This window comes from Bubalus bubalis, chromosome 2, assembly GCF_019923935.1.
Source record: "Bubalus bubalis isolate 160015118507 breed Murrah chromosome 2, NDDB_SH_1, whole genome shotgun sequence".
In the NCBI taxonomy this organism is placed as follows: Eukaryota; Metazoa; Chordata; class Mammalia; order Artiodactyla; family Bovidae; genus Bubalus; species Bubalus bubalis.
The window spans coordinates 78,184,627-78,200,721 of NC_059158.1; the positions used below are offsets into that span (position 1 = coordinate 78,184,627).

At 41.2% G+C, this 16,095-nt stretch overlaps 1 protein-coding gene across 1 annotated transcript in view; it reads right to left on the reverse strand.

The window, feature by feature from the left end:
• The window catches only part of MYO3B (myosin IIIB), a 547,383-nt gene that overhangs the window by 252,329 nt on the left and 278,959 nt on the right, over positions 1–16,095 (reverse strand). Inside the window, exon 11 of the mRNA XM_045163938.1 lies at positions 516–612. Coding sequence (XP_045019873.1) covers positions 516–612 — 97 coding nt within the window. The remainder of the gene's footprint in view (positions 1–515; positions 613–16,095) is intronic.

Here is a 16,095-nt window from a genome sequence, read left to right on the forward strand (position 1 = left end):
TACATTGCATTTAAGGGTCCCCAGAGTTAGAAACAGCAGAAGCAGGCCCAATGCAATTAACAGCTCTATTAAACATGCATATTTTAAATGGGGATTATCACAATTTTCAAATTTGGAATTCAAGCTATATTAGCTTCACTATTTCCCTAAATGAAGCTCTTCTTTATGAAGAACAAACAACTGTCTTAATTTAAGGGTTAAATTGCACTGTTCTATAAACAGAAAATAATTTCAGCTGATATAAAAACATCTTTTAAGCCTGGAATATAAAAGCCTTCAAGGGAAAACTCCAAATCCTTTTCTCTTCATCATTTAGGACATTTAGGGGACTATAAATGAACACAGCACAACACGGGATCATAGTCACAGCAGCCAAACATCCTTGAGTTTCATCCCAGGGCTACACAAACCAAGTCTCAAGTGACCTTAGGAGAACATGGTCTACAACAGAAAGATCAGACCAGTCGTGTGAAACAAATGTCCTTGGTAAAAATTGCCTATTAAATATTTAGTACCTCATCCAGGACCTCCATATTGACCAAGTCATCCTCAAGGCAGTATTTTTCAGCATCTTCCACATGATAGGGTCTTTTGGTGTGCATCCTTTCATGCCTAGAGTTTATCCAGAGAATATTAGTACTAAGGCAGTAAAAAATATATCAGAAACTAGGCCACAAGAACAAATCAGCCACTGTCTTATCACATAAAACGTTCAGAGACTTCAGAGAAGGGACAGGAAGAGCAAGCCTAGTCCAGGCCCCCAGCCCTCTCTCATCACTGCAGAAATTCCAGGGGAAAGGGGTGCTCCAGCATTCAAGCTTTCTGCTGCGGTGAGGACCACTGCCAAATGGGCCCATAAAATACTCATATCTGCTTTTCTTAAATGCCAACCACAGTACTTCCTCACATTATTTTCTGTTCAGCATCAGACACATAATTCTCATTAAGGTACTTCCCTTGAGGTCCCCTCTTGCTTCCACCAGCACCACTCCCCATTTTCTGGGGAATTTTTAAAGCTACAGAAAACTTTAGAGAATAATATAGCAAACACCAATGAATCAAGAAACGCTCATATTTTATCTTGTTTGTTTTAAATCCCTTTGTGACCCACTCCACTTTCCTCAGTTCAGTTCAGTCGCTCAGCCGTGTCTGACTCTTTGCGACATGCCAGGCCTCCCTGTCCATCACCATCTCCCGGAATTCACTCAAACTCATGTCCATCGAGTAGGTGATGCCATCCAGCCATCTCATCCTCTGTTGTCCCCTTCTCCTCCTGCCCCCAATCCCTCCCAGCGTCAGAGTCTTTTTCAACGAATCAACTCTTCGCATGACGTGGCCAAAGTATTGGAGTTTCAGCTTTAGCATCATTCCTTCCAAAGAACACCCAGGGCTGATCTCCTTTAGAATGGACTGGTTGGATCTCCTAGCAGTCCAAGGGACCCTCAAGAGTCTTCTCCAACACCACAGTTCAAAATCATCAATTCTTCAGCATTCAGCTTTCTTCACAGTCCAACTCTCACATCCATACATGACCACAGGAAAAACCATAGCCTTGACTAAACGGACTTTTGTTGGCAAAGTAATCTCTCTGCTCTTGAATATGCTATCTAGGTTGGTCATAACTTTTCTTCCAAGGAGTAAGCGTCTTTTAATTTCATGGCTGTAATCACCATCTGCAGTGATTTTGGAGCCCAAAAAGATAAAGTCTGACACTGTTTCCACTGTTTCCCCATCCATTTCCCATGAAGTGATGGGACCAGATGCCATGATCTTTGTTTTCTGAATGTTGAGCTTTAACCCAACTTTTTCACTCTCCTCTTTTACTTTCATCAAGAGGCTTTTGAGTTCCTCTTCACTTTCTGCCATAAGGGTGGTGTCATCTGTATATCTGAGGTTATTGATGTTTCTCCCGGCAATCTTGATTCCAGCTTGTCCTTCTTCCACCCAGTGTTTCTCATGATGTACTCTACATAGAAGTTAAATAAGCAGGGTGACAATATACAGCCTTGACGTACTGCTTTTCCTATTTGGAACCAGTCTGTTGTTCCATGTCCAGTTCGAACTGTTGCTTCCTGACCTGCATATAGGTTTCTCAAAAGGCAGGTCAGGTGGCCTGGTATTCCCATCTCTTTCAGAAGTTTCCACAGTTTATTGTGATCCACACAGTCAAAGGCTTTGGCATAGTCAATAAAGCAGAAATAGATGTTTTTCTAGAACTCTCTTGCTTTTCGATGATCCAATAGATGTTGGCAATTTGATCTCTGGTTCCTCTGCCTTTTCTAAAACCAGCTTGAACATCTGGAAGTTCATGGTTCACGTATTGCTGAAGCTTAGCTTGGAGAATTTTGAGCATTACTTGACTAGCGTGTGAGATGAATGCAATTGTGCAGTAGTTTGAGCATTCTTTGGGATTGTCTTTCTTTGGGATTGGAATGAAAACTGACCTTTTCCAGTCCTGTGGCCACTGCTGAGTTTTCCCAATTTGCTGGCATATTGAGTACAGCACTTTCATAGCACCATCTTTCAGGATTTGAAAGAGGTGCACTGGAATTCCATCACCTCCACTAGCTTTGTTCGTAGTGATGCTTCCTAAGGCCCACTTGACTTCACATTCCAGGATGTCTGGCTCTAGGTGAGTGATCACACCATTGTGATTATCTGAGTCGTGAAGATCTTTTTTGTACAGTTCTGTGTATTCTTGCCACCTCTTCTTAATATCTTCTGCTTCTGTTAGGTCCATACATTTCTGTTCTTTATCAAGCCCAGCTTTGCATGAAATGTTCCCTTGGTATCTCTAATTTTCTTGAAGAGATCTCTAGTCTTTCCCATTCTGTTGTTTTCCTCTATTTCTTTGCATTGATCGCTGAGGAAGGCTTTCTTATCTCTTCTTGCTAGTCTTTGGAACTCTGCATTCAGATGCTTATATCTTTCCTTTTCTCCTTTGCTTTTCGCTTCTCTTCTTTTCACAGCTATTTGTAAGGCCTCCCCAGACAGCCATTTTGCTTTTTTGCATTTCTTTTCAATGGGGATGGTCTTGATCCCTGTCTCCTGTACAATGTCACGAACCTCCGTCCATAGTTCATCAGGTATTCTATCTATCAGATCTAGTCCCTTAAATCTATTTCTCACTTCCACTGTATAAACATAAGGGATTTAATTTAGGTCCTACCTGAATGGTTTAGTGGTTTTCCCTACTTTCTTCAATTTAAGTCTGAATTTGGCAATAAGGAGCTCCTGATCTGAGCCACAGTCAGCTCCTGGTCTTGTTTTTGTTGACTGTATAGAGCTTCTCCATCTTTGGCTGCAAAGAATATAATCAATCTGATTTCGGTGTTGACCATCTGGTGATGTCCATGTGTAGAATCTTCTCTTGTGTTGTTGGAAGATGGTGTTTGCTATGACCAGCGCATTCTCTTGGCAAAATTCTATTAGCCTTAGCCCTGCTTCATTCTGTACTCCAAGGCCAAATTTGCCTGTTACTCCAGGTGTTTCTTGACTTCCTACTTTTGCATTCCAGTCCCCTATAATGAAAAGGACATTTTTTGGGGGTGTTAGTTCTAAAAGGTCTTGTAGATCTTCATAGAACTGTTCAACTTCAGCTTCTTCAGCGTTACTGGTTGGGGCATAGATTTGGATTGCTGTGATATTGAATGGTTTGCCTTGGAAATGAACAGAGATCATTCTGTCGTTTTTGAGATTGCATCCAAGTACTGCATTTTGGACTCTCTTGTTGACCATGATGGCTATTCCATTTCTTCTGAGGGATTCCTGTCCACAGTAGTAGATATAATGGTCATCTGAGTTAAATTCACCCATTCCAGTCCATTTTAGTTCACTGATTCCTAGAATGTCGACGTTCACTCTTGCCATCTCCTGTTTGACCACTTCCAATTTGCCTTGATTCATGGACCTGACATTCCAGGTTCGTACGCAATATTGCTCTTTACAGCATTGGACTTTGCTTCTATCACCAGTCACATCCACAGCTGGGTATTGTTTTTGCTTTGGCTGCATCCCTTCATTCTTTCTGGAGTTATTTCTCCACTGATCTCCAGTAGCATATTGGGCACCTACTGACCTGGGGAGTTCCTCTTTCAGTATCCTATCATTTTGCCTTTTCATACTGTTCATGGGGTTCTCAAGGCAAGAATACTGAAGTGGTTTGCCATTCCCTTCTCCAGTGGACCACATTCTGTCAGACCTCTCCACCATGCCCACCCGTCTTGGGTGGCCCCACAGGGCATGGCTTAGTTTCATTGAGTTAGACAAAACTGTGGTCCTAGTGTGATTAGATTGACTAGTTTTCCGTGAGTATGGTTTCAGTGTGTCTGCCCTCTGATGCCCTCTGTACCAATTTCTTTACCCAGTCTTATATTGATCCGCATTTAGGCTGATTCCACCTTTTTACTATTACAAACAAAACAGCACTCAGTATCTTTATCTGCATCCCCTTGCATATATTTGTGAGATTTTCTCTAGGGGCTGTTGCTCCCCAGGCATTTAAAAACTTCCTGCCTATTAAATTAGAAGTTACTTCCTGATCCCTATTATTGATAGATTTGAAGAAGGAATATTTTAAGCAGGTATTAGTCATCTCTAGTATTAGAACCAATTTTGCTGCTAATTCACATAAAGCTCCAAAGTGGATGAAACTTAATTTTACTTAATAAAATAAAATTTATAACCTAAGCATTTAAAAATTGTTATTAAACAGAACAGTTTATTCATCTCTATTCTATCATATTAGTGATATGAAAGAAAAATAGGTTTGGAAAACAGCTTTTTATAAAAACTCAGAGCTGCTTCTATCTAGCCACTTCGCTAAATAAAAAAGCAAGAAGGTCCATATTTCTGGCCAAATCCTCTTCACATAAAACCCAATCAGTTTTTTTCCCTTAAAGTTCATCATAAAACCAAATACTGTAACATATTTTTAGTAAACTAATTAAATTCTCATCATATTAAATTCAGCTAGTTTATCTCCTTCCTAAACTTATAGCTTGCAATCATATGAAATAGGTTATGTTAGAGTTTATTTCAAGCATCTTTTAACAAAGAAAGTCAGGAATTTAATAACAAAGAAAGTCAGCCCTGGTTCCAGAATAAGGACTCTCCATTCTCTCCCTGTACTGAATGCAAGTAAATATGTTAAACACAATGCATGGTATTCTCAGAGGTACGTGGTAACAGGCTGACTGAGGGAATCAGAATTCAAAATACCATTGAATAAAATGGCAAGTTTCCTAGGAATTTTTTTTCTTCCAGTAACTCCTGACCTGAACTTGAAGTCAGCCTGATCTGCATACAGGGATGTCAATCTTCACACTGTGTGGCATTTTTATAACCAACTAAAAGTGGAAGCACTGACAAACCTCAGTTGCAGTATCACAAATAAATAAAGTCTACTATAAAGTCCTCACTTTAACTATGAACATGTACAACGCAATATTGAAGGACTGAAACTATTATCTTCTGAACTCGTAGAATTAATCTATATACCAATCTATCTGTCTCACAGATTTAACCTCCAGGAATTATGCAGATGCTATCTGCAAACATGAGCTTGATTCTCATAAAATCTCCAGTAATATTTTATAAACAAGAAAAAACTTTTAAAAGGTTTAACCTGCTGCCATCAGCCATGTATGACCTTTTCTCATGTGTTTAAGCAATTAACTTCCCTAGAATTATTTGCTCCCAAAATTGAAACTAGCAATCTAGAAGTTGATGTAGATGTAAGGTATTTCCACTCTGATAAAGGCCAGTTCATTTTCTCAACCAGGGGAAAAAAATATGCCAGCCCTATCTCTATCTTCCTCAACTAGTGTTCCTCTGAAACTGCTACCTGCTTCATTTTCCTGCTTTGGATATTGGAAAGGTTTGGAGAGAATAAAGAGAAAAAATTATTTACTCCAATTTTTATATTTTAAAATTGACATTACCCTAGATTACATGTTTATTCAAAGTGTTACACGGTTTTATATTTATGCATTTTTAGTTGAAATTATTCAAAATAAATTTGGTTTCATTTTTTTACAGTTTTCTTGAGTTAAATAATTTGTTGTCACTGGTTAACAGATGACACCACCCTTATGGCAGAAAACAAAGAAAACTAAAGAGCCTCTAGATGAAAGTGAAAGATGAGAGTGAAAAAGTTGGCTTAAAACTCAACATTCAGAAAACTAAGATCATGGCATCCGGTCCCATAACTTCACGGCAAACAGATGGGAAAATGGTGGAAACAGAGACAGACTATTTTTGGGGGCTCCAAAATGACTGCAGATGGTGACTGCAGCCATGAAAATAAAAGATGCTTGCTCCTTGGAAGAAAAGCTATGACCAACCTAGACAGCATACTAAAAAGCAGAGACATTACTTTGCCAACAAAGGTCTGTCTAGTCAAAGCCATGGTTTTTCCAGTAGTCATGTATGGATGTGAGAGTTGGACTATAAAGAAAGCTCAGTGCTGAAGAATTGATGCTTTTGAACTGTGGTGTTGGAGAAGACTCTTGAGAGTCCCTTGCACTGCAAGGAGATCCAACCAGTCAATCCTAAAGGAAATCAATCCTGGATATTCATTGGAAGGACTGATGCTGAAGCTGAAACTCCAATACTTTGGCCATCTGAAGCATAGAACTGACTCATTTGAAAAGACCCTGATGCTGGGAAAGATTGAAGGTGGGAGGAGGAGACTACAGAGGATGAGATAGCTGGATGGCATCACTGACTCAATGGACATGAGTTTGAATAAACTCCAGGAGTTGGCAATGGACAGGGAAGCCTGGCGTGCTGCAGTCCATGGGGTCACAAAGAGTCGGACACAACTGAGCAACTGAACTGAACTGTCAACTTAAAATTTCCTTTAAATTCACATGCTCCACCTAGTGCCTTACTTGAGAATAGCATCTATTATCAGTTGTTGAACACTTCCTTATTTAATGTGAACATTACAGATTTCCAACTGTATCCAGCTCTGGATCTAGTATTCCAAAGCTTAGAGGGATGGAGAGATAGATAAATGGTGGATTAAGTAAACAAAGGGCTTCCCTGGTGGCTCAGACGGTAAAGCATCTGCCTGCAATGCAGGAGGCCTGGGTTCAATCCCTGGGTCGGGAAGATCCCCTGGAGAAGGAAATGGCAACCCACTCCAGTACTTTTGCCTGGAAAATTCCACAGATGGAGGAGACTGGTAGGCCACAGTCCATGGGATTGCAAAGAGTCAAACACGACTGAGCAACTTCACTAAAATAAGCAAAAAGTATTCTATTAAACTAAGAGTTATGGTAAGGAATTACAGTTTTGATGATTTAGAAGACATTTTCAAAATTCAGTTTTTTGCCAGATTTTCTATTAGTTTTTATGAAGCCCTAAGCACATTGTCTGCCACGCCTGGATTTCCAGATAAATGGAGTTTGGGGGTTAAAGCTTACAGAAGATGAGACTCAAAGATCTGGTTTAGGCTGGTTCTCAGAGTTTGGGTTTCATGTGGTAGTGGGGGAGGTAGTGGTGAGTAGGGTTGACCTAAGGATTCAGGGTTCAAGAAAAGAGGAAACTGGTATCTGAGTCCCCAACTCAAGTAAGGTGGGAATGAGTGAAAGTCTGAAACATCAAGTCTAAGGAAATAATCACTGAATCTGAAGACTGGGTGAGACAGAGCCAGAGGTGGAGCCTAGGAGCTCCTCTAAAACAAGAGTGGGCACAGATGGAACACAGGATGGAGGGATTTTTTGGAATGCCTTGCTGCTGCTGCTGCTGCTAAGTCGCTTCAGCCGTGTCCGACTCTGTGCGACCCCATAGACGGCAGCCCACCAGGCTCCCCCGTCCCTGGGATTCTTCAGGCAGGAACACTGGAGTGGGTTGCCATTTCCTTCTCCAGTGCATGAAAGTGAAAAGTGAAAGTGAAGTCGCTCAGTCGTGTCCGACTCCTCGCGACCCCATGGACTGCAGCCCACCAGGCTCCTCCGTCCATGGGATTTTCCAGGCAAGAGTACTGGAGTGGGGTGCCACTGGAATGCCTTAGGTCCAGTTTATGAGGAGGAAAGGAGCTGTAGAGGGTATGAAGCTGACTCAGACACTGAGAGAATAAACCCTGGAGTGCCGCTGCCATCACTATAGCTTAATCTCTGTATCTGTATTAGGTTAAAACCATTTCTGTGAGTTCTTTTTAATATCTCATCACTGACCTGTGGACTTCTTTATTTGAGCTGTTGGCCCTATGAATAATATTGATCATATAAGAGATATTATGTCCCAAAGTGACTATTTAAACCCTTACCCTGTTCCTGTCCATCAGCTCTGCCTGTGGAAGCAGTAACTTCAATGTAGGTAGGTCTAACAGGGCAGCAAGAGCTTCACGTAGGTGTGGCGGGATACATTCTTCCCTCCACCCCGACTATGTAAAAGAACAAAGAGATAAAAGGAAGGCCTCTAAACTATAACTGAAGAGTAGGAAGGAAACAAAATCTTTTAGGCCTAATAATGACAAGGGAATGTGCTAATTAGAGGCTAAACTCTGCAGTGAAAAATGCCTGATTGTCTTTTAGACAGCTGCCCTGCGACAGGAGGACCACTGGGAAGGCCACCTCTACCTCCACCCCTCCACACTTAGGATCAGAGCCCTACCCTCCACCCGAGAGAGGAGCCAGTAGAAGCGAAAAATGACTAACCCACTTATCAGATTCCAGATAAGTAAGTAAAATCTGTTGGGCATGGAGAAGAAAATGAGTAAGGGAGAGGCTTGGACTCACAGGTTGTGGTCCTCAAGAGTCTAAGACAAAGATTCTGTGGCTATATACAAAGCTTAGAGACATGCTGACAATTTGGATACTTTTAGAGAAACCTTTCCTTTATCATCACATTCAGTGGCTCTCATATAGTAAGGAAAATGTTACTCAAAGTGGGGATAGAGTACTATTACTCCAACAAAGACTGATGTTGAATATTTCTTCCAAGTCATTATTTTCATTTCAGTATATCTCCTGATAACAGGACAGATGAAAGAAACTTTTGACTATAATTATTTAATCATGGACCTAGCATGAGAAAAATAACGGCAGACCATCTAGGTGTACCATTATTTTTTGGTACACCTGGAGGGCATGGTAACCCACTCCAGTATTCTTGCCTGGAGAATCCCCACAGAGAGAGGAACCTGGCGGGCTACAGTCCATGGGGTCACAAAGAGTCGAAAACGACTGAGTGACTAAGCACATCTAGGTGTAACTTCATCCTGTTGTTTAGTTGCTAACTTGTGTCTGACTCTTTCGTGACTCAACAGGAAACAGGAGATGGCAAGAGTGAGCATCGATAATTTAGAAATTGGTGAACTAAAATGGACCGGAATGGATGAATTTAACTCAGATGACCATTATATCTACTACTGTGGGCAAGAATCCCTTAGAGGAAATGGAGTAGCTATCATAGTAAAAAAAAAAAAAAAGAGTCTGATGCAGTACTTGGGTGCAATCTCAAAAACAACAGAATGATCTCTGTTTGTTTCCAAGGCAAATCATTCAATATCACAGTAATCCAAGTCTATGCTCCAAGCAGTAATGATGAAGAAGCTGAAGTTGAACAGTTCTATGAAGACTGACAATCTAGAACTAACCCAAAAGAGATGTCTTTATCATTATAGGGGACTGGAATGCAAAAGTAGGAAGTCAATAGACAGCTGGAGTAATGGGCAAATTTGGCCTTGGAGTACAGAATGAAGCAGGGCAAAGGCTAATAGAGTTTTGCCAAGAGAAAGCACTCGTCATAGCAAACACCCTCTTCCAAAAACACAAGAGAAGACTCCCATACATGGACATCACCAAATGGTCAATACCAAAATCAGATTGACTGTATTCTTTACAGCCAAAGATGGAGAAGTCCTATACAGGCAGCAAAAACAAGACCAGGAGCTGACTATAGCACAGACCATGAGTTCCATATTGCCAAATTCAGACTTAAATGGAAGAAAGTAGGGAAAACCACTAAACCATTCAGGTATGACCTAAATCAAATTCCTTACGATTATACAGTGGAAGTGACAAATAGATTCAAGGGATTAGATCTGATAGACAGAGTGCCTGAAGAAATATGAACAGAGGTTCATGACATTGTACAGGAGGCAGGGATCAAGACCATCCCCAAGAAAAAGAAATGCAAAATGGTAAAACGGTTGTCTGAGGAGGCCTTACAAATAGCTGTGAATAGAAGTAAAAGGCAAAGGAGAAAAGGAAAGATATACCCACTTGAATGCAGAGTTCCAAAGAATAGCAAGGAGAGATAAGAAAACCTTCCTCAGCAATCAATGCAAAGAAATAGAGGAAAACAATAGAATGGGAAAGTCTAGAGATCCCTTCAAGAAAATTAGAGATACCAAGGGAACATTTCACATAGGGAGGGCACAATAAAGGACAGAAATGGTATGGACCTAACAGAAGCAGAAGATATTAAGAAGAGGTGGCAAGAATACACAGAAGAACTGTACAAAAAAGATCTTCACGACCAAGATAATCACAATGGTGTGATCACCAACCTAGAGTCAGACATCCTGGAATGTGAAGTCAAGTGGGTCTTAGGAAGCATCACCACAAACAAAGTTAGTGGAGGTGATGGAATTCCAGTTGAGCTATTTCAAATCCTGAAAGATGATGCTGTGAAAGTGCTGTACTCAATATGCCAGCAAATTTGGAAAACTCGGCAGTGGCCACAGGACTGGACAAGGTCAGTTTTCATTCCAATCCCAAAGAAAGGCAATGCCAAAGAATGCCCAAACTACCACACAATTGCATTCATCTCACACACTAGTAAAGTAATGCTCAAAATTGTCTAAGTCAGGCTTCAACAGTATGTGAACTGTGAACTTCCAGATGTTCAAGCTGGATTTAGAAAAGGCAGAGGAACCAAAGATCAAATTGCCAACATTCGCTGGATCATTGAAAAAGCAAGAGAGTTCCAGAAAAACATCTACTTCTGCTTTATTGACTATGCCAAAGCCTTTGATTGTGAAGAGCACAACAAACTCTGGAAAATTCTGAAAGAGATGGGAATACCAGACCACCTGACCTGCCTCTTGAGAAACCTGTATGCAGGTCAGGAAGCAACAGTTAGAACTGGACATGGAACAACAGACTGGTTCCAAATAGGAAAAGCAGTACGTCAAGGCTGTATATTGTCACCCTGCTTATTTAACTTATATGCAGAGTACATCATGAGAAACACTGGGCTGGAGGAATCACAAGCTGGAATCAAGATTGCCAGGAGAAATACCAATAACGTCAGATATGCAGATGACACCACCCTTATGGCAGAAAGTGCAGAAGAACTAAGAGTCTCTTAATGAAAGTGAAAGACGAGAGTGAAAAAGTTGGCTTAAAACTGAACATTCAGAAAACTAAGATCATGGTATCTAATCCCATCACTTCATGGCAAATAGATGGGGAAACAGTGGAAACAGTGAGAGAATTTATTTTGGCTGAAGGAGATCAGCCCTGGGATTTCTTTGGAAGGAATGATGCTAACGCTGAAACTCCAATCCTTTGGCCACCTGATGGGAAGAACTGACTCATTTGAAAAGACCCTGATGCTAGGAAATATTAAAGGCAGGAGGAGAATAGGATGACAGAGAATGGGATGGCTGAATGGCATCACCGACTCAATGGACATGAGTTTGAATAAACTCCAGGAGTTGGTGATGGACAGGGAGGCCTGGCATGTGGCAGTCCACGGGATAGCAAAGAGTTGGACATGACTGAGCAAGTGAACTGAGCTAAACTGGACTACAGCCCACCATGATCCTCTGTCCACCTGATTTCCCAGGCAAGAGTACTGGAGTGGGTTGTCATTTCCTTCTCCAGGGGATATTCCTAGCCCAGGGATGGAACCTGAGTCTCCTGCCTGGCAGGCGGATTCTTTATCACTGAGTCATCTGGGAAGCCTAATACCATCCTACTGAGAGCCAAATATGAATGAAGTTACCACCTAGATAACTTTAAGTACATTAGTCTATCTTGATCTGAAATTTAAGCTTATATGTATCAAATAAACATTATAATACAAAGATTAAAAAATACAAGAATTAGTTGGGTGGAAATCTCTAAAGTATCACCCCATTTTTTCATTTAAACATAGTTTTGACCATAATTCCAATAAATCAGCATCTTATCAATTATATTAAATTAATTTGACATAGCTACCTTCTCCAGGCAGTAAGAATCAGTGACAGCTGCAGAAAATTAAACATCAATTCACTTAGTTATAGACAGACAGATAGAGACAGATACACTGTTCATTTATGTCCGACTCTTTGCGACCCCATGGACTGCAGCATGGCAGGCTTCCCTGTCCTTCACCATCTCCCAAAGCTTGCTCAAACTCATGTCCATTGAGTTGGTGATGCCATCCAACCATCTCATCCTCCTTCCCCTCCTGCCTTCAATCTTTTCCACCATCAGGGTCTTTTCTAATAAGCTGGCTCTTCAAGTCAGGTGGAAAAGTATTGGAGCTTCAGCATCAGTCCTTCCAATGAATATTCAGGACTGATTTCCTTTAGGATTGACTTGTTTGATCTCCTTGCAGTCCAAGGGAGTCTCAAGAGTCACAGTTCAAAAGCATCAATTCTTTGGCGCTCAGCCTTCTTTATGGTATGGATTTGTTTCTTGTCCGTTAGAAAAATCCTTAACCTTCTATATGTCAATCATCTTCAGCACTTGATGAAGTAAACATTCAAAATTCGTCATTTACACAGGACTCCAAGAAACCAACAGTGTGTGTGTGTGTGTGTGTGTGTGTGTGTGTGTGTGTGTGTATCGGGGCGTTACATGTTTACAGGTAATAAAGGAAACAAGTGAGTAAGACTTACTGGAAAAAGCTCAGCAGTTAAGCAGTGAAGTAAATATCTGTTTTTAAAGGTCATTGCTGCTGTTTGAAAAGAAATCAGAAAAGCTGAGGTCATTGTTTTAATCATTGTTTTAAAGCCTTAGGCAAATTGCAAGAGTATAATCAAAATCCATTAAACAGAGCAGGAAACAACCAGCAACTTAATTGCTCTACCAAGTAATACTTGGTAGTAGACCCTTGGCATTTGAGGGTTTAACATTTGTGGTTTCAGCTAATCCCAAACCACCCACTGGGGAAGGAACAACATGCTGGATTTTGCAATTTTCCTGAGGCCAGAAGCTGAATCCACAATGGGAGGCTGGGAGGTGGGAGAGGGTCAGGTCACAGCACAGCCAACCATTGCTTTCCCTGCCTCCACTGCCACTGTAGACAGTGGTTTTTACTCTTCTCCCACTAACCCTTGTGAAGTGTTTTTTTAAAAATTCATATCTTCTCTAACTTTGATAGTGATAGGATACACCAGATGATATTGATGAATTCAGGGATTTCCAAAAGTGATTCGGGGAAAAAGTCCTTTTGAAAGTCAAAGAAATGGGAGCTGATATAAAGGAAATGGCCAAATTGTTTCACAGTATCCCTGACGGGTTAAGTAAAAATGTAGCTCTAAACTGTTGTTCATGGAATATCAGGGTTATTTAACCTCCTTCAAGAGAGAGTCAGCTTTGGGTACATAACCTCTCTACTGTTCCTGAATTCAACATATGCTACAGCAAAATTATAAATTACTGGAAAAACTTAAATTCCAACAGTTTCACTCATTTAATCAGCATCATGAATTGGTATCATATCTCAGATAGTACAACATAATGTGAAAAGGGAATGGATCAGTCTAGCTGTCCCCCCAAACTGTACCATTCAGAAGAGAATGCTTAGACCAGGAGACAGCACCTGGGACCTCACCATTTAAGCCCTTTTCTTATTCTGTGAATGAAAAATACTGCCTGCCTTATCAGTGAACAAAGGATGTTGCAGCCATCAAGCCATCAGATTACAACCTCACTGATGGTGAGCTCTGAGGGAATTCAGGATGGAAACTGGATGCCTGATGCCCACCATTTAGCAGTCAACTGCTCCAGCCACCCTGAATGGTGCACCCCGAGGAGACACAGGATGGGAAAGCACAGGATGCTGGCCCCAGATAGCTAAGGTGCATATCAAAGGAATGATTCCAGGGAGCCCACAATCTTGTATCTTCCCATACACAGAGAGGCACTAAATTCCTTAACTTGAGATATCTGGTTTTCTTTAATTAACTGCAATCTTTGGATGTTCTGACCATTTGGTCTTCGTTGCAAAAAAAAAAAAAAAAGAAAAGAAAAAAACTTCTACATATCCTGGATCCCCACCTTGCCTCTTTGGAGCAGTTCCCCAGAGTTATCTGAGATGTTGTATCCCAGGCTTAAGTCCTCAGTTGTGTCCACCAAGTAAAGCATAACTCTCAATTTTTAGGTTGTACATTTTTTTTCAGTTGACAATATATAGTACAGCTTCTGCTCTATTGTGAATAAGCCCCCCATGATTCCTAACCTCACTCCTGAATACTCATCTATTTCCTCATCACAGCTGAAATGGACCATTTCCCCATAACATTCCTGTTCGCCCCTCCCCCACCTTCCATCCACTTACAGTGAGGGAATAGGGGAAAGGCACTTCCTCCTTGCTCCCCTCTGCCTTTTCCCATCCATTGTTCTCCCTGACCAGTCTCTCTCCTTGAAAAAGTTCACATCACACTCTTAAGTCATCTTCTCCAGCACTTGGCCTCCATTTGCCTTTCTCTCTCACTCCTTCTCCTGATACCAGGCTTTGGTTTTCCCATACCCTACCAATCACTCCTCGTTCTACTCTTTCCCCCCTTCTCACTATTGCACTTGACTAGTCTTTTGCAGACCTGCCCCCCTTCTAGGTATTAAATACATTGTTCTTGTCTTGATTTGAATTTTAAAAATTCGGAAGTCAACACTTTCTTATCACTGAGACAAGAGCTGGGACTTTATTTTGGGGGGCTCCAAAATCACTGCAGATGGTGACTGCAGCCTTGAAATTAAAAGATGCTTGCTATTTGGAAGAAAAGTTATGACCAACCTAGACCACTTATTAAAAAGCAGAGACATTACTTTGCCAACAAAGGTCTGTCTAGTCAAAGTCTTTCCAGTATTCACGAATGGGTATGAGAGTTGGACTATAAAGAAAGCTGAGTGATGAAGAACCAATGCTTTTGAACTGCTTTTTGAACTGTTGGAGAAGACTCTTGAGAGTCCCTTGGACAGCAAAGAAATCCAACCAGTCTGTCCTAAGGAAATCAGACCTGAATATTAATTGGAAGGACCAATGCTGAAGCTGAAACTCCAATACTTTGGCCACTTGAAGCATAGAACTGACTCATTTGAAAAGACCCTGATGCTGGGAAAGATTGAAGGCAGGAGGAGAAGGGGATGACAGAGGATGAGATGGTTGGATGGCATCACCAACTCAATGGACATGAGTTTGAGTAAACTCCGGGAGTTGGTGATGGTCAGGGAGGCCTGGCGTGCTGCCGTCCCTGGGGTCGCAAAGAGTCAGACACGACTGAGTGGCCAAACTGAACCAATCACTTTGTTAATTCTTTTCACATTGTGATTTCAAGAGTCTTCTTTGTTGATTCTTTAAAAATTTTTATTTCTCCTCTACTGAAGCTGTCCACAATTGTGCGGTGACTAGTTCCCAGTAATCTCTCAAAGGTTCCTGAGAACTCAGTTCTACAATCTCTTTTCTCACCATCCTTTCACTGCATCTGCTCTTTGTCTTCATTGTAACTGCCAGTCCCCTGACCCAGACGCATGTTCCAAGTCAATAAACCCCTCTGGCTTCACTTTTCTTCCACACTCCCAAAAGGCCTCGGGGATATACTCCTACTCAGATTCTTTTGTCCCCATGTCCACCCATAATGATCATCCAACCCAGTCTCCAACCTGAAGAAGACCACAGTATCTGCTTTGTCTCCTCCTGCTCCTGTGGCTAAGAATTGCGAGAGATGATAGATGGAAAAGGTGACAGTGTTAATGGTACAATTTTACAGAGGTTCTAATGCCAAATGGTCTCCTGAATGTTCTGCATGCATTATCTTAAACACTGATTAATTCCACTAAAATACATTGCTATTTGATGAAGTTCCACCTGGGTTTTCAGTGCTATTGAGTAATAGTTACATCCATCTTTAATAAACTCTTTATC